Raw genomic sequence first — 27,500 nt, forward strand, 5'->3', positions numbered from 1 at the left:
ATGACCAGCTGGTGCAGGCGTGTGCTCATATGACCTCCGGCATGGAGCTTGTTCCTGATGATCTGAAGGTCAACTTCAGCGCAGTGTGCGAGGAGAGACTGGAACATATCAACCGCCGGGTCACCAACTACAGGAAGGTGTGCACGTTCACCTCGACACGTTAACATCAGACACGTTCACCTCAGACACATTCACCTCGACACGTTAACATCAGACACGTTCACCTCAGACACGTTAACATCAGACACGTTCACCGCAGACACGTTAACATCAGACACGTTAACCACAGACACATTCACCTCAGACACGTTAACATTAGACATGTTACATCAGACCCGTTAACATCACACACGTTCACCTGAGACACGTTAACATCAGACACGTTCACCTCAGACACGTTCATCTGTGAGTGACTGGCCTGCTGGTCTATTGGAACTGGTCTGTCTTCACTGGTCTGTCTGGACTTCCCTAGACCTCCTGCTGGGCCTGACATGGTCGGGGCTGACACAGACCTGTCCCGTGTAGACACACTGTCCTATGTGTCTTCCAGGTGTGTGGGGACTGGGTGTGTGTAGTGTGTGTGTAGTGTGTGGAGTGTGTGTAGTGTGGAGTGTGTTTAGTGTGGAGTGTGTGTAGTGTGCTTACTGTGTAGAGTGTGGAGTGTGTAGTGTGTTTACTGTGTAGTGTGTTTACTGTGTAGAGTATGTAGTGTGTGCAGTGTGTTTACAGTGTAGTGTGAAGTGTGTTTACTGTGGAGTGTGTGTAGTGTGTTTAGTGTGTAGTGTGTGGAGTGTGTTTACTATGTAGTGTGTAGTGTGTTTAGTGTGGAGTGTGTGTAGTGTGTTTAGTGTGTAGTGTGTGGAGTGTGTTTACTATGTAGTGTGTAGTGTGTTTAGTGTGGAGTGTGTGTAGTGTGTTTAGTGTGTTTAGTGTGTAGTGTGTGTAGTGTGTTTACTGTGTAGAATGTGAAGTGTGTTTACTGTGTAGTGTGTGCAGTGTGTTTACTGTGTAGTGTGTGGAGTGTGTTTACTGTGTAGAGTGTGGAGTGTGTAGTGTGTTTATTGTGTAGAGTATGTAGTGTGTGTAGTGTGTTTACAGTGTAGTGTGTATTGTGTTTACTGTGGAGTGTGTATAGTGTGTTTAGTGTGTAGTGTGTGTAGTGTGGAGTGTGTGGAGTGTGTTTACTATGTAGTGTAGTGTGTTTAGTGTGGAGTGTGTGTAGAGTGGAGTGTGTGGAGTGTGTTTATTGTGTTTAGTGTGTAATGTGTGTAGTGTGTTTACTGTGTAGTGTGTTTAGTGTGTAGTGTGTGTAGCGTGTTTACTGTGGAGTGTGTGTAGTGTGTTTAGTGTGGAGTGTGTGTAGTGTGGAATGTGTGGAGTGTGTTTAGTGTGGAGTGTGTGTAGTGTTTTTACTGTGTAGTGTGTAGTGTGTTTACTGTGGAGTGTGTTTAGTGTGTAGTGTGTGTAGCGTGTTTACTGTGGAGTGTGTGTAGTGTGTTTAGTGTGGAGTGTGTGTAGTGTGGAATGTGTGGAGTGTGTTTAGTGTGGAGTGTGTGTAGTGTTTTTACTGTGTAGTGTGTAGTGTGTTTACTGTGGAGTGTGTTTAGTGTGTAGTGTGTGGAGTGTGTGTAGTGTGGAGTGTGTGTAGTGTGTGTAGTGTGTTTACTGTGTAGTATGTGGAGTGTGTAGTGTGTGTAGTGTGTTTACTGTGTAGTGTGTAGTGTGTGTAGTGTGTTTACTGTGTAGTGTGTAATGTGTTTACTGTGTAGTGTGTGTAGTATGTAGTGTGTTTACTGTGGAGTGTGTGGAGTGTGTTTACTGTGTAGTGTGTTTACTATGTAGTGTGTGTAGTGTGTAGTGTGTTTACTGTGGAGTGTGTTTAGTGTGTAGTGTGTGTAGTGTTTTTAGTGTGTAGTGTGTTTACTGTGTAGTGTGTGTAGTGTGTTTACTGTGTAGTGTGTAGTGTGTTTACTGTGGAGTGTGTTTAGTGTGTAGTGTGTGTAGTGTTTTTAGTGTGTAGTGTGTTTACTGTGTAGTGTGTGTAGTGTGTTTACTGTGTAGTGTGTAGTGTGTTTACTGTGGAGTGTGTTTAGTGTGTAGTGTGTGTAGTGTTTTTAGTGTGTAGTGTGTTTACTGTGTAGTGTGTGGTGTGTGTGTTTGGCACCAGTTCCCCACAGCTGCACTGGGCTGCTCAGTGAAGCAGTTACACAGCTGAGTGGATTTGGAATTTGTAGCCATATGTGGAGCTGGGGGCGGAGTTACGCTGCCTGGGGGTGGGGTTGAGGACCTGGGGGCAGAGTTACGCTACCTGGGGGTGGGGTTGAGGACCTGGGGGCGGAGTTACGCTGCCTGGGGGTGGGGTTGAGGACCTGGGGGCAGAGTTACGCTGCTTGGGGGTGGGGTTGAGGACCTGGGGGCAGAGTTACGCTACCTGGGGGTGGGGTTGAGGACCTGGGGGCAGAGTTACGCTACCTGGGGGTGGGGTTGAGGACCTGGGGGCGGAGTTACGCTGCCTGGGGTGGGGTTGAGGAGCTGGGGGCAGAGTTACGCTACCTGGGGGTGGGGTTGAGGAGCTGGGGGCGGAGTTACGCTACCTGGGGGTGGGGTTGAGGAGCTGGGGGCGGAGTTATGCTGCCTGGGCTGGGGTTGAGGAGCTGGGGGCGGAGTTACGCTGCCTGGGGTGGGGTTGAGGAGCTGGGGGCAGAGTTACGCTACCTGGGGGTGGGGTTGAGGAGCTGGGGGCGGAGTTACGCTACCTGGGGGTGGGGTTGAGGAGCTGGCGGCGGAGTTACGCTGCCTGGGCTGGGGTTGAGGAGCTGGGGGCGGAGTTACCCTGCCTGGGGTGGGGTTGAGGAGCTGGGGGCAGAGTTACGCTACCTGGGGGTGGGGTTGAGGAGCTGGGGGCAGAGTTACACTACCTGGGGGTGGGGTTGAGGAGCTGGGGGCGGAGTTACGCTGCCTGGGGTGGGGTTGAGGAGCTGGGGGCGGAGTTACGCTGCCTGGGGTGGGGTTGAGGAGCTGGGGGCGGAGTTACGCTGCCTGGGGGTGGGGTTGTGGAGTGAGCTACAGTGCAGTGATTTTACTATTTTGGATGGGCTGTGTGGTTTGTCACTTTGTCACTCTTTCACTCTCACTCTCACTGTCACTCTCATCATCACCCTCAGTCTGATCTCACACTCTGTAGGACACCCATTCTAATACCAAACACACCACCACCTCCCAGTATTCTTCGCTCAGGTGTTTGGGTGTTTTGAACACTAACTGAAGTGCCACAGGTGGGCGGTAACTGCTGTGTCAGGTATGTGATGTACCTCTAACGTTCTGCCCTTAGTTCTCGCGGGTCCTGAAGAACAGGGCGTGGCCCACCTTCAAGCAGGCCAAGGGCAAGGTGTCACCCCTTCACAGCAGTGACTTCTGCCCCACCAACTGCCACATCAGTGTGATGGAGGTGTCCTACCCCAAGACCACTACGTCTCTGGGCAGCGTCTTCGGGGTGCAGCTGGACCACAGGAAGTGCTCAACCCTGGAGAAAGGAAGTTGGAGCGTGGAGCAAGGTGAGATGGGATACGCGGTGAGGTGTGAGGACTCTGGGCACGTCTGTGTACAGACTCATGGTTTGGGTCTTAGATTCTGACACAATGCTTATTTATGGTGACTTGTCCTGTTTTGGTGAGACATTATAATTACTAGATTTGTTTCTTAGGAGACCTGCTGTAAGGGAAACTACGTGTTTGGAAAAGTGGATGATATAAAAGTTTTGCTGAACAAACTAGGAAATTGTTTCTAAAACTCTCTTCTGTTTCTAAGGGCTACTATGTGTGCATGCATGTGTGTGTGTGTGTGTGTGTGTATGATGACCCAGGCCAGCTGGCCCCCATGGTGTGTGTCCAGCACTGCATTGCGAGCATGGCTGCCCCGTCGGGACACAGTCTCAGCCACACGGAGGGTCACGGTCTATACCTCCTGCTGCGAGAGGAAGACATTGTTACTGTGGAGACCTACCACAAGCTCCTCCCCAAACTCAACCACCTAGTCACAGAGATGGAGTGTTTCTCCGGACAGATTCATGAGTGAGTTCGTCACTAAACACACACACTCTTAGTGAGCACTACACACACATACACACACCTACACACTCTTAGTGAGGACTACACACACACACACACACACACACACACACACACACACACTCTTAGTGAGGACTACATACACAGACACACATACACACACACACACACACACACACACACACACACACACACTCTTTCTACAGACACTGTGTCCTGAATAAATGATTTTTGTTAAAGATTTTGCTTTTTTTGTTGCATATTTTAGGAGAAACAGAGTATTTATTTTAAAGTTTTACGTTTATGAAGCAGTGAATCTTATACTCTATTTTGTTCTCAAGTTGCATGTTTACATCTGAGGTGCTAAGTGACACCTACTGACCAAACTGGAGCAGTCAGGTGGTCTGCACCTCTAAAGCCAGGAACGCTCTGCTCTCAGTGGTGCAGTAGAGTGGAATCAGAAAATACAAAAAACAACGTTTTCATTAAACTGTCCGTTGCACAAGTTCAGTAACTTGCAGTATTTTTAGTTTTCCTGACAGATAAGAGATTTCCGGCAGAGGCGTGGAGCTTTTGTTCTGAACACATGTCCTGTGCTTCATTATAAAGCGTGCTGAAGGACTCCAGACTGATACGATTGTTTTCAGATGTAAAAATCATGACAGATATGTAACAGTTTCACATCAGAGGCTCTTTTTAATTATACATGTTGGTTGTGTGTGTCAGAGGTTTTTGTTAGAAATGCATTTGTGGCTGTCAGTGTAACGTGTGTGTGTGTGTGTGTGTGTGTAAGATAGCCATCTCTGTTGAGACTACATTAGCATGTGATAGTGTGTGTGCATCAGTGTGTGTGTTAGCAGCCCAAACAATGTGATTGCATTAGCAGTGTGAATGTGTGTGTGTGTCTGAGAGAGGGAGAGAGAAAGGGAGTGAGAAGGAGAGAGAGAGGGGGGGGAGAGAGAGGGAGGGAGGGAGGGAAAGAGAGCGGGAGAGAGAGAGAGAGGGAGAGGGAGGGAGGGAGGGAGGGAGGGAGAGAGGGAGGGAGGGAGAGAGGGAGAGAGAGAGAGAGAGAGAGGAGACTCCCAGGCTGCTGATGGCTTCATTGTTTGAAGTGTATTAATGCTCATCAGGAAATGGGACACTAATGTGGGCCCATGTGTTTCCACGCGGAAAGGCAGAGAAGAATAGAATTCAACTGTATGTCACGCAGCCCAAACCAACTTACAATCCACAGGGCTACTGACCACTCCCTGAGGCATAGAAGAAATCTCTCTCTCTCTCTCTCTCTCTCTCTCTCTCTCCCTCTCTCTCCCTCTCTCTCTCTCTCTCTCTCTCCCTCTCTCTCCCTCTCTCTCTCTCTCTCTCTCCCTCTCTGTCTCCTTCACTCTGACCTCAGCCCTCCCTCCCTGCTTCATATCTACTGTTCTGCGAGGAAAGTTGGTCTGGATATTCTGTGATATTTGGTTTTGGTGATGTGAAAGTTGCTTGTCAGTGCCAGCGTTTTAAGTGCCATCACTGATTGGCCGGCGTGCCAGTGAGGTGTGCCTGGTTGGCCGGAGTGCCAGTGAGGTGTCTCTGGTTGGCTCTCGTGCCAGTGAGGTGTCCCTGTTTGGCCGGCGTGCCAGTGAGGTGTCCCTGGTTGGCTCTCGTGCCAGTGAGGTGTCCCTGGTTGGCCGGAGTGCCAGTGAGGTGTCCCTGGTTGGCTCTCGTGCCAGTGAGGTGTCCCTGGTTGGCCGGAGTGCCAGTGAGGTGTCCCTGGTTGGCTCTCGTGCCAGTGAGGTGTCCCTGGTTGGCCGGCGTGCCAGTGTTTGTACAGCCATCGCAGAAAGTGCTGAGTCAGCAGTAGGAGATGGCTATTTGGTATAAGTCTCAGTTGAAGTTTCTGGGAGTGTGAGTTTGGGAGCACGTGCAGATGGCTGAGCTCATCTGGTCAGAGTCCTGGCAGAGCACCACTTCAGTCCTGGTCTCTGCTTCCTGGCTTTGATGTCACCCAGACTTTAGCTGTACACTTATTAAGGCCCTGGCCAATGACAGAGCAGCGTGGACTTTGCCATGGGGTTATTCTCTGTGGACTGTTTCACTCTTCCGTGCCTTACACAGTGGAAAAAGCCATGAACCCGAGACCAGTGGGAAGCGGAAAGTCACACGAACTGAGCCATGTGGTGTGTGTCAGGAGTGTCTGGAGTGTCAAGAGTGTTCATGATTGGAAGGTCACAGTCTGGAGTCATTTACATATTTACATTTACTTTTACAGCATTTAGCAGATGCTCTTATCCAGAGAGACTTACAAAAGTGCTTTGTCATTTCCTCATAGAATACATCCTAGTACAGTACAGTAGGTCAGAGTCCAAGATACCAATGATCTAGAATACTGTAGAATACAGGGATCACTGCTGATGGATACAAGTACACAATACATATAAACTCTATAACAGACAATAATCAGTGTAATAAACAATACCCTACAATAAATACTAGTTTAGTTAGTCAACATAGGAGCAGGGTCAGTGGTCATTTAATATTTCACAAATAGACGGGTCTCCAGTCTGTGTTTAAGACTGTAAGGGACTCTGCTGTCTGGATAGCAAGTGGAAGTTCATTCCACCATCTTGGAGCAGGACAGAAAATAGTCTCCATGCTTGTCTCCCATGAGACCTGAAGCAAGGTGTTTCAAGCCGAGCCGTACTTGAGGTTCGAAGTACTCGTAGCACAGCTTGATGATAGCTCAGACAGCGCAGTGGAGGCTCAGTGGTGAAGGTGCTTGACTAGTCATCAGAATGTTGCTGGTTTAAGCCCCACCGTTGCCATGGCTGCGTCCCTGGTCCTTAACCCTCAATTGCTCAAGTTGTACTCAGTCATAATTGTAAGTCACTTTGGATAAAAGTGTCAGCTAAATGTAAAATTGACCTCATGTATGAAGGGGCTGGTCCATTTTTGGCTTTGTAGGCGAGCATCAAGGTTTGAAATCTGATGTGTGCAGCTACTGGAAGCCAATGAAGGAAGCGCAGCAGTGGTGACGTGTAAACGTCAGAAGTTTGAAGATCAGTCGTGCTGCTGCATTCTGGGCAAGTTGTAGAGTTTTGAGGGCTCTTAGAGGAAGACAAGCAAGTAGCGAGTTGCAGTAGTCTAGCTTTGAGATCACAAGAGACTGCACAAGCACCTGGGTAGCTTCCTGTGAGAGAAAGGGCCGAATCCTTCATATGTTACAAAGGAGGAATCTGCAAGACCAGGTTATATTAGAAACATGAGTTGAGAATGACAACTGGTTGTCTAAAGTTACACCCAGGCTACGGGCAGCTTCGGATGGTGATACCAGGGAGTTCTCGAAGGAAACTTTGAGGTCATGGTAAGGGTTGGGAGTACCTGGGATGTACAGAAGCTCGGTTTTACTGGGGTTAAGATTCAAGTGGTGGGCTGTCATCCATGATACAATGTCAGTCAATCATGCCAAGATACGTCTGGAGACCTGCGTCTCAGAGGGTGGAAAAGAAAGAAATAGAGTGTCATCAGCATAGCAGTGGTAGGAGAAAAGCCTGGAGAGAACAGAGAGAAGAATGTTGTGGTTCACTGTGTCAAACTGCTCATTCAAGGGCTTTTGAGAGGAAAGAGAGAAGTGATACTGGTCTTTAGTTGGTAACGTTGGAGCTGTCAAGTGGGAAGAGTGGGAACAGAGGAGAAGGACTGATGGGAAGAGTGGGAACAGAGGAGAAGGACTGATGGGAAGAGTGGGAACAGAGGAGAAGGACTGATGGGAAGAGTGGGAACAGAGGGGAAGGACTGGAGGGAAGAGTGGGAACAGAGGGGAAGAACTGCAGGGAAGAGTGGGAACAGGAGAAGAACTGCAGGGAAGAGTGGGAACAGAGGGGAAGGACTGGAGGGAAGAGTGGGAACAGGAGAAGAACTGCAGGGAAGAGTGGGAACAGAGGGGAAGGACTGGAGGGAAGAGTGGGAACAGAGGGGAAGAACTGCAGGGAAGAGTGGGAACAGAGGAGAAGAACTGCAGGGAAGAGTGGGAACAGGAGAAGAACTGGAGGGAAGAGTGGGAACAGAGGAGAAACTGGAGGGAAGAGTGGGAACAGAAGAGAAGGTGAGGAAATGGTCAGCAGTAAGAGATGAGGAAGGAGCGGGAGAGAAGAATAAATAGTGAAGCCCTTGTGTGGATCAAACGCTGATGGTTCAAATAAGTCACATGACTCATGGACCTATGTCCCAGCAGCTGTGCAGTGATGCTGGGCCCCAGTCAACCCAGTCGCCCCAGTCTAGGCCAGGCTGCGCATCCACGTTGAGACTGGTGACTGGTGACACAGATGTCTGTGCCAGTTTGAAGTTATTAATCATTTGAGGACCACCAGCTTTGTAAAGCTGTGGTCCAGAAGCACAAATGGATCTGTCATTCTGTTTGGCTATGGTCCTCCTCCACAGCTCTGCTCCGTCTGACCCACCTTACTGCACTGGCCGGCGTTCCAGAAAAATGGCTTTTCTGGAGCACAAATGTTATGGGGCTGGAGGTGTTGGCGGCAGGCATGCAGGATATCGCATGCTGGATGTCTTTATAATAATAATAAAAACAGATCTCTGACGTGTCTCTGACGTGTCTAAAGTGTGAGCATATTTACATAGCCGTCATATCTCTCTCACTGTTGTTTTCACTCTTTCTTCACTGTCCCTCCTTTTTCTCTCTCCTTTCATCCCTGTCTTTCTTTCTCTCTTTTTCTTTCTTTCCGTCAGCTTGCTGTCGTCTGTCACTCACCCCAGCAGCGCGGACAGCAGAGTGGTGGAGGACCTCTTCTCCGCGGACAGCGAGGGTGAGAAGACTGAGCGCACGGGTAGGAGGGTGTGCTTCCACGTGACCAGAGACGAGCAGGAGGACTCTGGACACGACACCATCAGTAACCGAGACTCCTACAGGTGGGCGGTGCCCTATCTCCGCCCCTAACCCCGCCCCTAACCCCGCCCCCAACCCCGCGCCCTGCACTGTGTGCTGTTGCTAGAGGAGGGGAACACTGCTGTAACTCTGGTGCTCTTGTGGTTGTAGTGACTGTAACAGCAACCGGAACTCCATCACGTCCTCCACCAGCGTCTGCAGCAGCCACTGTAGCTCCTACGTCCACAGTGATGAGATGGACTCAGGTAACACACACACTCACACACACACACACTCACACACACACACTCACACACACACACACACACACACACACACACACACACACACACGTACACACACACGTACACACACACACACACACACACACACGTACACACACACGTACACACACACACACACACGTACACACACACGTACACACACACACACACACACACACGTACACACACACGTACACACACACACACACATGTACACACACACGTACACACACACACACACACACGTACACACACACACACACACACACACACACACACATGACTAATAACTGAGCCTCTGTCTCTGTCCTAATGACTCTGATGTTCTCAAACTTTATCATGCTTTGTGTTTCTGTCTGTCTCTGTCCTACTGACTCTCTCTCTCTCTCTCTCTCTCTCTCTCTCTCTCTCTCTCTCTCCCCCCTCTCTGTCCCTCTCTCTCTCTCTCTCTCTCTCCCAGGAGATGAGATGCCTGCCAGCGTGTGGATATCACATGACAAGCAAAAAAAGCTTCATGGCTTTCTGGAGCATCTGTTCAGCCAGGTGTGTATAACACACACACACGCGCGCGCGCCCGCACACACACACACACACACACACACGCACACACACACAGAGGCCTTACTTAGACCTTCATGTGTTAAATGGTGTATTGACAGTGTGTGGCTGTAGTCCGATGTGTATTGATTTTGTATTGGGGACAGTTACAGTAGTGTGATGTGTAATAGTGGTATAAGGGCACATGTGATTGGTTCAAATTGTTAATGATATGCAAATTAATGATGTTCATGTTGCTATGCCTGCACTATGAATAATGACTTGTACATGATACTCATAGTGTGTACGTGTAGTGAACACCTTAGTTTTGTAGAGGGTGTAGGGTGTAGTGTGTAAGGTATAGTGTGCAGGCTATAAGGTGTAGGGTTTAGGATGTAGTGTGTAGGGTATAGGGTGTAGTGTGCAGGGTGTAGGGTGCAGGGTGTAGTGTGCAGGGTGTAGTGTGCAGGGTGTAGGGTATAGGGTGTAGTGTGCAGGGTGTAGGGTATAGGGTGTAGTGTTTAGGGTATAGGGTGTAGTGCATAGGGTGTAGGGAGGCGAGTGAGATTCACCCACAGTTTGTAAGTGTGGCCTGTTTTGCAGGCGGAGTCCCTCACAAGCCTCCTGAAGGAGGCTCCACTCTCTCACGCCTTTGAGCAGACACAGTGCTTCAGTCCAGGACGCAACCTACAAGGTAAAGAACACGTGCTTTTGTTCTTTTAAAATCAAAGAAAAAATGTATAGTAATAATTATTCTGATTAATGAAATGTGGGTGTTGGCAGAGATAATAGACCTGTTAAAGTCTGATAACGTCTGTGTGTGAGTGTGTGTGTGTGAGTGTGTGTGTGTAAGTGTGTGTGTGTGTGTGTGTGTAAGTGTGTGTGTGTGAGTGTGAGTAAGTGTGAGTGTGTGTGTGTGTGTGTGAGTGTGTGTGAGTGTGTGTGTACGTGTTTGTGTGTGTAAGTATGTGCTCATGGCTCTGATGGTTTGGTGTTGTTTTTGGACAGGGTTTCTCCAGGACCTGGAGCTCAGACTGAATTGTACCAAGAACCTCCGTCTTCATGTCAAGCAGGACCCATGGAACCTACCCAGCAGTGTAGAGACACTCACACACAGCGTCACCAAGATCATGGAAGGTTAAACCCCTGTTTATACAAACACACACACACACACACACACAGAGACACTCATGGACAAAAGCAACCTCCACATTGTAACCAGATGTTGCACAGGGTGTGATAGTGTGTTCAGTAATTTGTCCTAATGTGTTCATACATGAGAATAAAGAATACATTAATACATTAATACATGAAACTAATGAATACATGAGAATAAACAGTACGTAAATACAATAGACTACATTAGACTTCTTGATTTGTTTTGTGCTTTATAAAGGAGTGCATTATAACTAAGTCTTCTGAAAGTTCGTGTGTGTGTGTGTGTGTGTTTTCCAGAGTTGAAAACAAGGCTACTGTTGGTCTTACTCCAGTACACAGGTGGGTGTTTATTAGAGTTTGTGCCATTGACTCACTGTTAAATGCAACACTCAAAATTGGATGACCTTGAGAGAAATGAGCAGCTCATAGTCTACAGAGGAACTCCATCATTCAGCCTTTATGATTTTATGATATTATGATATTATTTCTACACAGCATTTCCTCAGAAATCACTGTAGCATCTCTGGAATTACCCACAACTAGATCTGGATCAGGTGTTATTCTGGATCGGGTGTTTATTCTGGATCAGGTGTTTATTCTGGATCAGGTGTTATTCTGGATCGGGTGTTTATTCTGGATCAGGTGTTATTCTGGATTGGGTGTTTATTCTGGATCAGGTGTTATTCAGGAGCGGGTGTTTACTCTGGATCAGGTGTTAGTCTGGATCAGATGTTTATTCTGGATCAGGTGTTACTCTGGATCAGGTGTTTATTCTGGATCAGTGCAGGTCTCTGAGAGACCAGAGACAGACTCATTGTTTTTTCAAGATGAGTGAGAGGGTCATTAACTGCCTTTTTTATTTACAAGTTAAACATGAATGATCTCATTCTCAATCTCTCCTTCTGTCCTCTGTTCATTGTCTCCCTCCCAGACTCGGAGGTCCAGGTGCGGAGGGATATGGTGTTCAGTCAGAGCCTGGTGGGTGTGGTCAGCTGTTTCTCTGAGCAGCTCCTGGCTGCACTCACCCAGACTCAGAGTGGGGACGCCGAGGTGCAGGACAGGAGCCAACGCTGGCTGGAGCAGATCTGTGCCGCGGGACTGCTGCTACACTTCCAGTCTCTCCTCTCACCTAACCTGGTAAGTTCAGACTAACCCAGCAGTATTCCCGTTCTGTCCGTCTCTGATGGGAAGTTTCCCATCAGAAACCTGAGACCAGGAGGGAAGCGTGAGCTGCCACATGAAAGCCCTGTTGGATGGGGCGGAACAGTGGGGCGGGGCTAACTAAACGTGCTCCCAGGAGTCTCCTCATCATGAGACTGATGTGATAGGGGTGGAGCAGGCAAGCAATCTTCCCACATTCCACATTCCACATCCCACGGATGTGACCTGGCTGACCTGTGATGCTGAGCCATGAGGGGGGTAAGACATGGAGGGGAGAGAGAAGGAGAGAGAGAGAGACAGACAGTCAGAGAGAGAGAGGGAGAGAGAAAGAGAGAGAGGGAGAGAGAGAGAGAGACAGACAGACAGACAGAGAGAAAGAGGGAGAGAGAGAGAGAGAGAGACAAACAGAGACAGAGGGAAAGAGGGAGACAGACAGAGAGGGAGAGAGAGTGAGACAGAGAGAGAGAGAGAGAGAGAGAGAGAGAGAGTGTGTGTGTTGTTCTAACAGATGTGGTTGTTTGTGTGAGGATGATGTGGGTGAATGCAAAAGGAGCAAACACACACACACACACACACACACCAGAGGAGTGTGTTGGAGCTTTGTCAGTGGCATATTGTTGTCTTGTTTCCTGTAGACGGATGAACAGGTCATGCTGGAAGACACCCAGGTGGCTCTGCTGGACCTGGAGAAGGTGACCTTCTACTTCAGAGAGCGCCATGGGGAACCTCTTGTCGCCAGTGAGTACTGGGACATTCTGTCTGCACAACCAGATAGTGCCACCCTTCTCTACACCAACGTCACAGGCCGGTTCTGACTGACCCGGTTCTGCCAGCCACTTATGTCCAAAATTGCCTGTGAAAAAGCTCTTGATGTGATTGGTGGAAGGCACATCACCGTGGAGACAAGCAGCTGCACTCAGTCTTTCTAGTTTCCTTCTGTTTGGTCGTCACGCATTCAGATCAAAGAGAGAAGGTCTGAGATGTTGAGGATGGGGCTCTAGCAGACTGAGCTCAGTGCTCTGGGCAGGGAGGACTCGCACGACTCAGGAACACACGTCTACTGAAATGAGTGTTCTTTCATTTGCCCTTCTCTGCAGAGAATTTGCCCCATGTCTGTGTGGGATTTGCCCCATGTCTGTGTGGGATTTGCCCCATGTCTGCATGGGATTTGCCCCATGTCTGCCGAGGATGAAAAAAACTTTTTTTTAACCAGTAAATAAGCTTTGTCCACCTAAAAAAGCAAAGTTTGTGTGTGTGCGTGTGTCTGTGCGCGCGTGTGTGTATGTGTGTGCGTGTGCGCGTGTGTGCGTGTGTGCGTGTGTGTGTGTGTGTGTGTGTGTGTGTGTGTGTGTGTGTGTGCAGACATGCCTATCACCTACCAGGTGGAGGGAACCAGACAGGCTCTGAAGGTTTGCTTCCACCTGGAGGGATTCTACTTCCAACAGCTGCCCCAAAGACTCAGACATGGAAGTGGCTTCAAGATCTACCCTGTCCTCTTCACTCAAGGTGTGTGTGTGTGTGTGTGTGTGCGTGCGTGCGTGTGTGTTTGTGTGCGTGCGTATGTGTGCGTGCGTGTGTGTGTGTGTGTGTGTGTGCATGCGTATATGTGTGTGTGTGTGTGTGCGTGCGTGCATGTGTGCGTGCTTATGTGTGTGTGTGTGCGTGCGTATGTGTGTATGTGTGTGTGCGTGTGTGTGTGTGCATGCGTGCATGCATGCGTGTGTGTGTGTGTGTGTGTGTGTGTGTGCGTGCGTATGTGTGTGTGCGTGTGTGTGTGCGTGCATGCGTGCGTGTGTGCATGCGTACGTGTGTGCGTGCGTGCGTACGTGTGTGCGCGCGCGTGTGTACGTGTGTACGTGAGTAAACCCTAACCCTAAAACTAACCCTAACTCATTAAACCCTAACCCTAACCCTAATACTAACCCTAACTCATTAAACCCTAACCCTAATACTAACCCTAACTCATTAAACCCTAACCCTAATACTAACCCTAACTCATTAAACCCTAACCCTAATACTAACCCTAACTCATTAAACCCTAACCCTAATACAAACCCTAACTCAGTAAACCCTAACCCTAAACTCTAATACTAACCCTAACTCAGTAAACCTTAACCATAACCCTAATCCTCTAACCCTAACTCAGTAATCCCAAACCCTAAACCCTAACCCTAACACTAAATCCTAAAACCTAAACTGTAATCCTAACCCATAACTCTGTAAACCCTAACCTTAACCCTAACTCAGTAAAGCCCAACCATAACCCTACACCCTAACCCCTAACCCTAAACCTAACTCAGTAAACCCTACCCCTAAACCCTAACCCTAACCCTAACTCAGTAAAGCTATAGACTACACGTATTTTCTGTGCAGGGCTCTCTGAGACATAAGCGTTCGTGTGCCTATAACCCACGTGATTTACACAACACCTGTTCACGGAACCTGTTCATGACACATATTGTAGTGACCCTGCTATAAACACACCCTGTGTTCCCCACAGCCCTGGAGGAAATGGAGGGCTATTACTACAGAGATAGTATCTCTGTGGAGGAGCACCAAGCCCACATCAATGCCACCTCCCTGGACAAGGTCAAGCAGTACAACAAGAGACTCAGGTAGGACTAACCCCACCTGTCAATCACCCCCACCCTCAGCTGGCCCTCGTAGCTTTGATGCACTCAACACAAGTCTCACATTGGTCCTTTGGCTCTGATTGAGCCAGTGGCAGACGAATGGCTTTGTAATGTGTAGGGTGTAGTATGTAGTGTGTAGGGTGTAGTATGTAGTGTGTAGGCTGTAGTGTGTAGGGTGTATTATGTAGTGTGTAGGGTATAGGATGTAGGGTGTAGTATGTAGGCTGTAGGGTGTAGGATGTAGTGTGTAGGGTGTAGTGCAACACAGCTGCTTGTTCTGAAAGTTAATTCTCATTATGTAATCTCTCGCTCCCACGTCTCTGGGATGGAGCGTGCCCCGTGTCTTCTGGCCCAAAGTGCCATCTGAATATTAATGGTGTTTATATTATAAACAGAAAATTATATTTCGGTAACAGAGCCGAAGCTTTGGAGGAGGTTTGGAACTCAGGAGGTTTGTAGTTCACCTTCTAGCTGGTGTTGAGTTGACGGCTCCCATCTGAGCATTCCCTGCTTCTCCAAGTCTTAAACACAGGGTGAGGTTAATAAAATGGATGTTTATGAAATGGGATCCTGCAAAAGGGTTTTAAGACTTTCATGTTAACAGCTGTCACGCAGGAGTTTTGCTTTGTTTGACTGGAACCACAGACACAGGACAGCCTGGTGATATCCTGTAGCTCACCTGATATGGCAGGAACCACCTGGTGTTACTAACAACAAGCTCAGGGCTTCAGTTCCCAGCGAGTGCAAATTAGTCTTACTAATAAATATTTGACACTCTGAAATGAAATTCTAGTTTATTGGTATGTTGGAGTCTAACCTGCTGTACTGTGCTGGATGTATTCTATGAGGGAATGACAAAGCACTTTGTAAGTCACTCTGGATAAGCGTGTCTGCTAAATGCCGTAAATGTAAATGACAGATGTTAGCAGAATGCTAAGATGTGCTGTCACCATTCATGCCATCCCATATTACACCCTGCAGAAGACTCTCTAGCCCTTGAAAACAATGGCAGAAAACAACTGTGCTTGCAAATCAATATGATGAAATGAGACAATATTGACTCTTCTGTTTAAAACAATATACTGACTATCAGTCATTTTCATTTTCTGCTGTTGTGGCATTTGGAAAAAACAAAAAGTCACATTGTTCCCTGAAATATAACTTGTACTTGTAGAGACCCTGTAATCTACAGAGAGAGAGAGAGAGAGAGAGAGAGAGAGAGAGAGAGAGAGAGAGAGAGGGAACACACACAGAGTGATGACCCTCAGATTTGTGGCTCAGATTTGTTTATTAACTGTGTGGGAAGTGTAGAAGAGACCATGACAGTGGTGAGGAGGGCAAAGCAAGACATTCAGCTTTAAAAAAACAGCATGGAGCTCTCAAACAGAACTCAAACAGAACTCAAACAGAAGAACTCAACTTGATTCTGCTCACAGTATGTTTTTGTTCTTGGTTGGTATTTGACAGCAGTGTTGGACCTGCTGGAGTGTAACCGAGGCTGTCACACACGCCCTGATCCTCAGACGGTCTTGTGCGTGGTTCACAGCTGCAGAGCGACCAGTGCAGAGTGGTCCGCACCGAACCGACGGGGTGGGCGTACAACACGCAGATGTGTGTGGAGAGTTCTGGCCAGCTCTGTCAGAGACAGACGAAAAGGCGTGAGAGAGGAGAAAGAAACAGAGACAGAGTTGGAGATTGAAAATGGATGCAAGAAAAGAAAGTAAAATTGAGTATTTGTGAGAGAGAGAAAGATGGAGGGAGAGAGAAAGGAAAAGGGAAAGAGGAAGAGAAGAGATGAAAGCCTAAATGAAAATGAGTCAGAGTGAGAATGTGGAGGGAGAGACAGAACAGAGAGAGAAGGATGAGCAGGAATGAGAAAGAAGACAGAAGAAATGAGAGCCCAGCCAACCAGATCACCGGATCACCATCTAATCAGATCACCAGCCAACCAGATCATCAGATTAGGATCCAATCAGATCACCAGTCAACCAGATCACCAGATCATCATCTAATCAGATCACCATCCAACCAGATCACCAGATTACCATCCAATCAGATCACCAGCCAACCAGATCACCAGATTACCATCTAATCAGATCACCATCCAACCAGATCACCAGATTACCATCCAATCAGATCAACAGACAACCAGATCACCAGATTACCATCCAATCAGATCACCAGTCAACCAGATCACCATCTAATCAGATCACCATCCAACCAGATCACCAGATTACCATCCAATCAGATCACCAGCCAACCAGATCACCAGATTACCATCTAATCAGATCACCATCCAACCAGATCACCAGATTACCATCCAATCAGATCAACAGACAACCAGATCACCAGATTACCATCCAATCAGATCACCAGTCAACCAGATCACCATCTAATCAGATCACCATCCAACCAGATCACCAGATTACCATCCAATCAGATCACCAGGCAACCAGATCACCAGATTACCATCTAATCAGATCACCATCCAACCAGATCACCAGATTACCATCCAATCAGATCACCAGCCAACCATATCACCAGATCATCATCCAATCAGATCACCAGTCAACCAGATCATCAGATCATCATCCAATCAGATCACCAGCCAACCAGATCATCATTTAACCAGAACACCATCCAACCAGATCACCATCCAACCAGATCATCATTTAACCAGATCACCATTTAACAAGATCACCAGATCACCATTTAACCAGATCACCACACTGCCAGTCCTGTTCCTTGTGAATGTGACTCCTGTCTGCTGCAGTCTGTGTACCTACAGCACACATTTTTCAGTGAAATAGTTCTTATATACATGTTTGGCAGTTTAGTGTAATGTACATAAATAAGGCAGCGTGGGATTATGACAGGATGTGGTGCTGTCTGTGGGATTATGGAAACAGTGTGTGTGTGTGTGTGTGTGTGTGTGTGTGTGTGTTTGTGTACTCAACATTCCCCTCCTCACTCTCATTAGCAGGTGTGGAGTGCAGCTGCACTGCTGTTGGGACGGTATTTTGATGAAACTGCTTCTCCCAAACCCTAGGTATATTTATGCCTGTGAGCGTTGGGGATGTGTTTGTACAGATAATCAAGTGTACGTGGTCTAGTGTGGCTGGTTTGTGTACGTGGTCTAGTGTGGCTGGTTTGTGTACGTGGTCTAGTGTGGCTGGTTTGTGTACGTGGTCTAATGTGGCTGGTTTGTGTACGTGGTCTAGTGTGGCTGGTTTGTGTACGTTGTCTAGTGTAGCTGGTTTGTGTACGTGGTCTAGTGTGGCTGGTTTGTGTACGTGGTCTAGTGTGGCTGGTTTGTGTACGTGGTCTAGTGTGGCTGGTTTGTGTACGTGGTTTAGTGTGGCTGGTTTGTGTACGTGGTCTATTGTGGCTGGTTTGTGTACGTGGTCTAGTGTGGCTGGTTTGTGTACGTGGTCTAGTGTGGCTGGTTTGTGTACGTGGTTTAGTGTGGCTGGTTTGTGTACGTAGTCTAGTGTGGCTGGTTTGTGTACGTGGTCTAGTGTGGCTGGTTTGTGTACGTGGTCTAGTGTGGCTGGTTTGTGTACGTGGTCTAGTGTGGCTGGTTTGTGTACGTGGTCTAGTGTGGCTGGTTTGTGTACGTGGTCTAGTGTGGCTGGTTTGTGTACGTGGTTTAGTGTGGCTGGTTTGTGTACGTAGTCTAGTGTGGCTGGTTTGTGTACGTGGTCTAGTGTGGCTGGTTTGTGTACGTGGTCTAGTGTGGCTGGTTTGTGTACGTGGTCTAGTGTGGCTGGTTTGTGTACGTGGTCTAGTGTGGCTGGTTTGTGTACGTGGTCTATTGTGGCTGGTTTGTGTACGTGGTCTAGTGTGGCTGGTTTGTGTACGTAGTCTAGTGTGGCTGGTTTGTGTACGTGGTCTAGTGTGGCTGGTTTGTGTACGTGGTCTAGTGTGGCTGGTTTGTGTACGTGGTCTAGTGTGGCTGGTTTGTGTACGTAGTCTAGTGTGGCTGGTTTGTGTACGTGGTCTAGTGTGGCTGGTTTGTGTACGTGGTCTAGTGTGGCTGGTTTGTGTACGTGGTCTAGTGTGGCTGGTTTGTGTACGTGGTTTAGTGTGGCTGGTTTGTGTACGTGGTCTAGTGTGGCTGGTTTGTGTACGTGGTTTAGTGTGGCTGGTTTGTGTACGTGGTCTAGTGTGGCTGGTTTGTGTACGTGGTCTAGTGTGGCTGGTTTGTGTACGTGGTCTAGTGTGGCTGGTTTGTGTACGTGGTCTAGTGTGGCTGGTTTGTGTACGTGGTCTAGTGTGGCTGGTTTGTGTACGTAGTCTAGTGTGGCTGGTTTGTGTACGTGGTCTAGTGTGGCTGGTTTGTGTACGTGGTCTAGTGTGGCTGGTTTGTGTACGTGGTCTAGTGTGGCTGGTTTGTGTACGTGGTCTAGTGTGGCTGGTTTGTGTACGTGGTCTAGTGTGGCTGGTTTGTGTACGTAGTCTAGTGTGGCTGGTTTGTGTACGTGGTCTAGTGTGGCTGGTTTGTGTACGTGGTCTAGTGTGGCTGGTTTGTGTACGTGGTCTAGTGTGGCTGGTTTGTGTACGTGGTCTAGTGTGGCTGGTTTGTGTACGTGGTCTAGTGTGGCTGGTTTGTGTACGTGGTCTAGTGTGGCTGGTTTGTGTACGTGGTCTAGTGTGGCTGGTTTGTGTACGTGGTCTAGTGTGGCTGGTTTGTGTACGTGGTCTAGTGTGGCTGGTTTGTGTACGTGGTCTAGTGTGGCTGGTTTGTGTACGTGGTCTAGTGTGGCTGGTTTGTGTACGTGGTCTATTGTGGCTGGTTTGTGTACGTGGTCTAGTGTGGCTGGTTTGTGTACGTGGTCTAGTGTGGCTGGTTTGTGTACGTGGTCTAGTGTGGCTGGTTTGTGTACGTAGTCTAGTGTGGCTGGTTTGTGTACGTGGTCTAGTGTGGCTGGTTTGTGTACGTGGTCTAGTGTGGCTGGTTTGTGTACGTGGTCTAGTGTGGCTGGTTTGTGTACGTGGTTTAGTGTGGCTGGTTTGTGTACGTGGTCTAGTGTGGCTGGTTTGTGTACGTGGTCTAGTGTGGCTGGTTTGTGTACGTGGTCTAGTGTGGCTGGTTTGTGTACGTGGTCTAGTGTGGCTGGTTTGTGTACGTGGTCTAGTGTGGCTGGTTTGTGTACGTGGTCTAGTGTGGCTGGTTTGTGTACGTGGTTTAGTGTGGCTGGTTTGTGTACGTGGTCTAGTGTGGCTGGTTTGTGTACGTGGTTTAGTGTGGCTGGTTTGTGTACGTGGTCTAGTGTGGCTGGTTTGTGTACGTGGTCTAGTGTGGCTGGTTTGTGTACGTGGTCTAGTGTGGCTGGTTTGTGTACGTGGTCTAGTGTGGCTGGTTTGTGTACGTGGTCTAGTGTGGCTGGTTTGTGTACGTGGTCTAGTGTGGCTGGTTTGTGTACGTGGTTTAGTGTGGCTGGTTTGTGTACGTGGTCTAGTGTGGCTGGTTTGTGTACGTAGTCTAGTGTGGCTGGTTTGTGTACGTGGTCTAGTGTGGCTGGTTTGTGTACGTGGTCTAGTGTGGCTGGTTTGTGTACGTGGTCTAGTGTGGCTGGTTTGTGTACGTGGTCTAGTGTGGCTGGTTTGTGTACGTGGTCTAGTGTGGCTGGTTTGTGTACGTGGTCTAGTGTGGCTGGTTTGTGTACGTGGTTTAGTGTGGCTGGTTTGTGTACGTGGTCTAGTGTGGCTGGTTTGTGTACGTGGTCTAGTGTGGCTGGTTTGTGTACGTGGTTTAGTGTGGCTGGTTTGTGTACGTGGTTTAGTGTGGCTGGTTTGTGTACGTGGTCTAGTGTGGCTGGTTTGTGTACGTGGTCTAGTGTGGCTGGTTTGTGTACGTGGTCTAGTGTGGCTGGTTTGTGTACGTGGTCTAGTGTGGCTGGTTTGTGTACGTGGTCTAGTGTGGCTGGTTTGTGTACGTGGTTTAGTGTGGCTGGTTTGTGTACGTGGTCTAGTGTGGCTGGTTTGTGTACGTGGTTTAGTGTGGCTGGTTTGTGTACGTGGTCTAGTGTGGCTGGTTTGTGTACGTGGTTTAGTGTGGCTGGTTTGTGTACGTGGTCTAGTGTGGCTGGTTTGTGTACGTGGTCTAGTGTGGCTGGTTTGTGTACGTGGTTTAGTGTGGCTGGTTTGTGTACGTGGTTTAGTGTGGCTGGTTTGTGTACGTGGTCTAGTGTGGCTGGTTTGTGTACGTGGTCTAGTGTGGCTGGTTTGTGTACGTGGTCTAGTGTGGCTGGTTTGTGTACGTGGTCTAGTGTGGCTGGTTTGTGTACGTGGTCTAGTGTGGCTGGTTTGTGTACGTGGTCTAGTGTGGCTGGTTTGTGTACGTGGTCTAGTGTGGCTGGTTTGTGTACGTGGTCTAGTGTGGCTGGTTTGTGTACGTGGTCTAGTGTGGCTGGTTTGTGTACGTGGTCTAGTGTGGCTGGTTTGTGTACGTGGTCTAGTGTGGCTGGTTTGTGTACGTAGTCTAGTGTGGCTGGTTTGTGTACGTGGTCTAGTGTGGCTGGTTTGTGTACGTGGTCTAGTGTGGCTGGTTTGTGTACGTGGTCTAGTGTGGCTGGTTTGTGTACGTGGTCTAGTGTGGCTGGTTTGTGTACGTGGTCTAGTGTGGCTGGTTTGTGTACGTGGTCTAGTGTGGCTGGTTTGTGTACGTGGTCTAGTGTGGCTGGTTTGTGTACGTGGTTTAGTGTGGCTGGTTTGTGTACGTGGTCTAGTGTGGCTGGTTTGTGTACGTGGTTTAGTGTGGCTGGTTTGTGTACGTGGTTTAGTGTGGCTGGTTTGTGTACGTGGTCTAGTGTGGCTGGTTTGTGTACGTGGTCTAGTGTGGCTGGTTTGTGTACGTGGTCTAGTGTGGCTGGTTTGTGTACGTGGTCTAGTGTGGCTGGTTTGTGTACGTGGTTTAGTGTGGCTGGTTTGTGTACGTGGTCTAGTGTGGCTGGTTTGTGTACGTGGTCTAGTGTGGCTGGTTTGTGTACGTGGTCTAGTGTGGCTGGTTTGTGTACGTGGTCTAGTGTGGCTGGTTTGTGTACGTGGTCTAGTGTGGCTGGTTTGTGTACGTGGTCTAGTGTGGCTGGTTTGTGTACGTGGTCTAGTGTGGCTGGTTTGTGTACGTGGTCTAGTGTGGCTGGTTTGTGTACGTGGTCTAGTGTGGCTGGTTTGTGTACGTGGTCTAGTGTGGCTGGTTGTGTACGTGGTCTAGTGTGGCTGGTTTGTGTACGTGGTCTAGTGTGGCTGGTTTGTGTACGTGGTTTAGTGTGGCTGGTTTGTGTACGTGGTCTAGTGTGGCTGGTTTGTGTACGTGGTCTAGTGTGGCTGGTTTGTGTACGTGGTCTAGTGTGGCTGGGTTTGTGTACGTGGTCTAGTGTGGCTGGTTTGTGTACGTGGTCTAGTGTGGCTGGTTTGTGTACGTGGTCTAGTGTGGCTGGTTTGTGTACGTGGTCTAGTGTGGCTGGTTTGTGTACGTGGTCTAGTGTGGCTGGTTTGTGTACGTGGTCTAGTGTGGCTGGTTTGTGTACGTGGTCTAGTGTGGCTGGTTTGTGTACGTGGTCTAGTGTGGCTGGTTTGTGTACGTGGTCTAGTGTGGCTGGTTTGTGTACGTGGTCTAGTGTGGCTGGTTTGTGTACGTGGTTTAGTGTGGCTGGTTTGTGTACGTGGTCTATTGTGGCTGGTTTGTGTACGTGGTCTAGTGTGGCTGGTTTGTGTACGTGGTCTAGTGTGGCTGGTTTGTGTACGTGGTCTAGTGTGGCTGGTTTGTGTACGTGGTCTAGTGTGGCTGGTTTGTGTACGTGGTCTAGTGTGGCTGGTTTGTGTACGTGGTCTAGTGTGGCTGGTTTGTGTACGTGGTCTAGTGTGGCTGGTTTGTGTACGTGGTCTAGTGTGGCTGGTTTGTGTACGTGGTCTAGTGTGGCTGGTTTGTGTACGTGGTCTAGTGTGGCTGGTTTGTGTACGTGGTCTAGTGTGGCTGGTTTGTGTACGTAGTCTAGTGTGGCTGGTTTGTGTACGTGGTCTAGTGTGGCTGGTTTGTGTACGTGGTCTAGTGTGGCTGGTTTGTGTACGTGGTCTAGTGTGGCTGGTTTGTGTACGTGGTCTAGTGTGGCTGGTTTGTGTACGTGGTCTAGTGTGGCTGGTTTGTGTACGTGGTCTAGTGTGGCTGGTTTGTGTACGTGGTCTAGTGTGGCTGGTTTGTGTACGTGGTCTAGTGTGGCTGGTTTGTGTACGTGGTCTAGTGTGGCTGGTTTGTGTACGTGGTCTAGTGTGGCTGGTTTGTGTACGTGGTCTAGTGTGGCTGGTTTGTGTACGTGGTCTAGTGTGGCTGGTTTGTGTACGTGGTCTAGTGTGGCTGGTTTGTGTACGTGGTCTAGTGTGGCTGGTTTGTGTACGTAGTCTAGTGTGGCTGGTTTGTGTACGTGGTCTAGTGTGGCTGGTTTGTGTACGTGGTCTAGTGTGGCTGGTTTGTGTACGTGGTCTAGTGTGGCTGGTTTGTGTACGTGGTCTAGTGTGGCTGGTTTGTGTACGTGGTCTAGTGTGGCTGGTTTGTGTACGTGGTCTAGTGTGGCTGGTTTGTGTACGTGGTCTAGTGTGGCTGGTTTGTGTACGTGGTCTAGTGTGGCTGGTTTGTGTACGTGGTCTAGTGTGGCTGGTTTGTGTACGTGGTCTAGTGTGGCTGGTTTGTGTACGTGGTCTAGTGTGGCTGGTTTGTGTACGTGGTCTAGTGTGGCTGGTTTGTGTACGTGGTCTAGTGTGGCTGGTTTGTGTACGTGGTCTAGTGTGGCTGGTTTGTGTACGTGGTCTAGTGTGGCTGGTTTGTGTACGTGGTCTAGTGTGGCTGGTTTGTGTACGTGGTCTAGTGTGGCTGGTTTGTGTACGTGGTCTAGTGTGGCTGGTTTGTGTACGTGGTCTAGTGTGGCTGGTTTGTGTACGTGGTCTAGTGTGGCTGGTTTGTGTACGTGGTCTAGTGTGGCTGGTTTGTGTACGTGGTCTAGTGTGGCTGGTTTGTGTACGTGGTCTAGTGTGGCTGGTTTGTGTACGTGGTCTATTGTGGCTGGTTTGTGTACGTGGTCTAGTGTGGCTGGTTTGTGTACGTGGTCTAGTGTGGCTGGTTTGTGTACGTGGTCTAGTGTGGCTGGTTTGTGTACGTGGTCTAGTGTGGCTGGTTTGTGTACGTGGTCTAGTGTGGCTGGTTTGTGTACGTAGTCTAGTGTGGCTGGTTTGTGTACGTGGTCTAGTGTGGCTGGTTTTGTGTACGTGGTCTAGTGTGGCTGGTTTGTGTACGTGGTCTAGTGTGGCTGGTTTGTGTACGTGGTCTAGTGTGGCTGGTTTGTGTACGTGGTCTAGTGTGGCTGGTTTGTGTACGTGGTCTAGTGTGGCTGGTTTGTGTACGTGGTCTAGTGTGGCTGGTTTGTGTACGTGGTCTAGTGTGGCTGGTTTGTGTACGTGGTCTAGTGTGGCTGGTTTGTGTACGTGGTCTAGTGTGGCTGGTTTGTGTACGTGGTCTAGTGTGGCTGGTTTGTGTACGTGGTCTAGTGTGGCTGGTTTGTGTACGTGGTTTAGTGTGGCTGGTTTGTGTACGTGGTCTAGTGTGGCTGGTTTGTGTACGTGGTCTAGTGTGGCTGGTTTGTGTACGTGGTCTAGTGTGGCTGGTTTGTGTACGTGGTCTAGTGTGGCTGGTTTGTGTACGTAGTCTAGTGTGGCTGGTTTGTGTACGTGGTCTAGTGTGGCTGGTTTGTGTACGTGGTCTAGTGTGGCTGGTTTGTGTACGTGGTCTAGTGTGGCTGGTTTGTGTACGTGGTTTAGTGTGGCTGGTTTGTGTACGTGGTCTAGTGTGGCTGGTTTGTGTACGTGGTCTAGTGTGGCTGGTTTGTGTACGTGGTCTAGTGTGGCTGGTTTGTGTACGTGGTCTAGTGTGGCTGGTTTGTGTACGTGGTCTAGTGTGGCTGGTTTGTGTACGTAGTCTAGTGTGGCTGGTTTGTGTACGTGGTCTAGTGTGGCTGGTTTGTGTACGTGGTCTAGTGTGGCTGGTTTGTGTACGTGGTTTAGTGTGGCTGGTTTGTGTACGTGGTCTAGTGTGGCTGGTTTGTGTACGTGGTCTAGTGTGGCTGGTTTGTGTACGTGGTCTAGTGTGGCTGGTTTGTGTACGTGGTCTAGTGTGGCTGGTTTGTGTACGTGGTCTAGTGTGGCTGGTTTGTGTACGTGGTCTAGTGTGGCTGGTTTGTGTACGTGGTCTAGTGTGGCTGGTTTGTGTACGTGGTCTAGTGTGGCTGGTTTGTGTACGTGGTTTAGTGTGGCTGGTTTGTGTACGTGGTCTAGTGTGGCTGGTTTGTGTACGTGTTTAGTGTGGCTGGTTTGTGTACGTGGTCTAGTGTGGCTGGTTTGTGTACGTGGTCTAGTGTGGCTGGTTTGTGTACGTGGTCTAGTGTGGCTGGTTTGTGTACGTGGTCTAGTGTGGCTGGTTTGTGTACGTGGTCTAGTGTGGCTGGTTTGTGTACGTGGTCTAGTGTGGCTGGTTTGTGTACGTGGTCTAGTGTGGCTGGTTTGTGTACGTGGTCTAGTGTGGCTGGTTTGTGTACGTGGTCTAGTGTGGCTGGTTTGTGTACGTGGTTTAGTGTGGCTGGTTTGTGTACGTGGTCTAGTGTGGCTGGTTTGTGTACGTGGTTTAGTGTGGCTGGTTTGTGTACGTGGTCTAGTGTGGCTGGTTTGTGTACGTGGTCTAGTGTGGCTGGTTTGTGTACGTGGTCTAGTGTGGCTGGTTTGTGTACGTGGTCTAGTGTGGCTGGTTTGTGTACGTGGTCTAGTGTGGCTGGTTTGTGTACGTGGTCTAGTGTGGCTGGTTTGTGTACGTGGTTTAGTGTGGCTGGTTTGTGTACGTGGTCTAGTGTGGCTGGTTTGTGTACGTGGTCTAGTGTGGCTGGTTTGTGTACGTGGTCTAGTGTGGCTGGTTTGTGTACGTGGTCTAGTGTGGCTGGTTTGTGTACGTGGTCTAGTGTGGCTGGTTTGTGTACGTGGTCTAGTGTGGCTGGTTTGTGTACGTGGTCTAGTGTGGCTGGTTTGTGTACGTAGTCTAGTGTGGCTGGTTTGTGTACGTGGTTTAGTGTGGCTGGTTTGTGTACGTGGTTTAGTGTGGCTGGTTTGTGTACGTGGTTTAGTGTGGCTGGTTTGTGTACGTGGTCTAGTGTGGCTGGTTTGTGTACGTGGTCTAGTGTGGCTGGTTTGTGTACGTGGTCTAGTGTGGCTGGTTTGTGTACGTGGTCTAGTGTGGCTGGTTTGTGTACGTGGTCTAGTGTGGCTGGTTTGTGTACGTGGTCTAGTGTGGCTGGTTTGTGTACGTGGTCTAGTGTGGCTGGTTTGTGTACGTGGTCTAGTGTGGCTGGTTTGTGTACGTGGTCTAGTGTGGCTGGTTTGTGTACGTGGTCTAGTGTGGCTGGTTTGTGTACGTGGTCTAGTGTGGCTGGTTTGTGTACGTGGTCTAGTGTGGCTGGTTTGTGTACGTGGTCTAGTGTGGCTGGTTTGTGTACGTGGTCTAGTGTGGCTGGTTTGTGTACGTGGTCTAGTGTGGCTGGTTTGTGTACGTGGTCTAGTGTGGCTGGTTTGTGTACGTGGTCTAGTGTGGCTGGTTTGTGTACGTGGTCTAGTGTGGCTGGTTTGTGTACGTGGTCTAGTGTGGCTGGTTTGTGTACGTGGTCTAGTGTGGCTGGTTTGTGTACGTAGTCTAGTGTGGCTGGTTTGTGTACGTGGTCTAGTGTGGCTGGTTTGTGTACGTGGTTTAGTGTGGCTGGTTTGTGTACGTGGTCTAGTGTGGCTGGTTTGTGTACGTGGTCTAGTGTGGCTGGTTTGTGTACGTGGTTTAGTGTGGCTGGTTTGTGTACGTGGTCTAGTGTGGCTGGTTTGTGTACGTGGTCTAGTGTGGCTGGTTTGTGTACGTGGTCTAGTGTGGCTGGTTTGTGTACGTGGTCTAGTGTGGCTGGTTTGTGTACGTGGTCTAGTGTGGCTGGTTTGTGTACGTGGTCTAGTGTGGCTGGTTTGTGTACGTGGTCTAGTGTGGCTGGTTTGTGTACGTGGTCTAGTGTGGCTGGTTTGTGTACGTGGTCTAGTGTGGCTGGTTTGTGTACGTGGTCTAGTGTGGCTGGTTTGTGTACGTGGTCTAGTGTGGCTGGTTTGTGTACGTGTCTAGTGTGGCTGGTTTGTGTACGTGGTCTAGTGTGGCTGGTTTGTGTACGTGGTCTAGTGTGGCTGGTTTGTGTACGTGGTCTAGTGTGGCTGGTTTGTGTACGTGGTCTAGTGTGGCTGGTTTGTGTACGTGGTCTAGTGTGGCTGGTTTGTGTACGTGGTCTAGTGTGGCTGGTTTGTGTACGTGGTCTAGTGTGGCTGGTTTGTGTACGTGGTCTAGTGTGGCTGGTTTGTGTACGTGGTCTAGTGTGGCTGGTTTGTGTACGTAGTCTAGTGTGGCTGGTTTGTGTACGTGGTCTAGTGTGGCTGGTTTGTGTACGTGGTTTAGTGTGGCTGGTTTGTGTACGTGGTCTAGTGTGGCTGGTTTGTGTACGTGGTCTAGTGTGGCTGGTTTGTGTACGTGGTCTAGTGTGGCTGGTTTGTGTACGTGGTCTAGTGTGGCTGGTTTGTGTACGTGGTCTAGTGTGGCTGGTTTGTGTACGTGGTCTAGTGTGGCTGGTTTGTGTACGTGGTCTAGTGTGGCTGGTTTGTGTACGTGGTCTAGTGTGGCTGGTTTGTGTACGTGGTCTAGTGTGGCTGGTTTGTGTACGTGGTCTAGTGTGGCTGGTTTGTGTAC

The 27,500-nt window shown here is 49.1% G+C and overlaps 1 protein-coding gene across 5 annotated transcripts in view; it reads left to right on the plus strand.

Annotated features, from left to right (window-relative positions):
- The window catches only part of prex2 (phosphatidylinositol-3,4,5-trisphosphate-dependent Rac exchange factor 2), a 103,108-nt gene that overhangs the window by 50,885 nt on the left and 24,723 nt on the right, over nucleotides 1–27,500 (plus strand). For 2 of the 5 annotated variants that reach the window (XR_004776018.2, XM_035526093.2), the window contains exons 23-35: nucleotides 1–137; nucleotides 3,332–3,554; nucleotides 3,863–4,070; nucleotides 8,796–8,975; nucleotides 9,103–9,197; nucleotides 9,676–9,758; nucleotides 10,356–10,446; nucleotides 10,761–10,889; nucleotides 11,208–11,249; nucleotides 11,842–12,047; nucleotides 12,707–12,809; nucleotides 13,434–13,577; nucleotides 14,572–14,686. The exon at nucleotides 1–137 is cut by the window's left edge and continues 25 nt beyond it. Coding sequence is in view for 4 of the 5 variants with exons in the window: in XM_035526093.2 (XP_035381986.1) it covers nucleotides 1–137; nucleotides 3,332–3,554; nucleotides 3,863–4,070; nucleotides 8,796–8,975; nucleotides 9,103–9,197; nucleotides 9,676–9,758; nucleotides 10,356–10,446; nucleotides 10,761–10,889; nucleotides 11,208–11,249; nucleotides 11,842–12,047; nucleotides 12,707–12,809; nucleotides 13,434–13,577; nucleotides 14,572–14,686 (1,756 nt within the window). In the remaining variant the exon portion in view is untranslated. Of the gene's footprint in view, nucleotides 138–3,331; nucleotides 3,555–3,862; nucleotides 4,071–8,795; nucleotides 8,976–9,102; nucleotides 9,198–9,675; nucleotides 9,759–10,355; nucleotides 10,447–10,760; nucleotides 10,890–11,207; nucleotides 11,250–11,841; nucleotides 12,048–12,706; nucleotides 12,810–13,433; nucleotides 13,578–14,571; nucleotides 14,687–16,171; nucleotides 17,716–27,500 lie in introns of those variants that run through there. The other 3 variants (XM_081721942.1, XM_081721944.1, XM_081721947.1) reach the window with 3 other exon arrangements.

Source organism: Electrophorus electricus, chromosome 1 (genome assembly GCF_041902795.1).
Source record: "Electrophorus electricus isolate QZ-2024a chromosome 1, ASM4190279v1, whole genome shotgun sequence".
Taxonomy (NCBI): Eukaryota; Metazoa; Chordata; class Actinopteri; order Gymnotiformes; family Gymnotidae; genus Electrophorus; species Electrophorus electricus.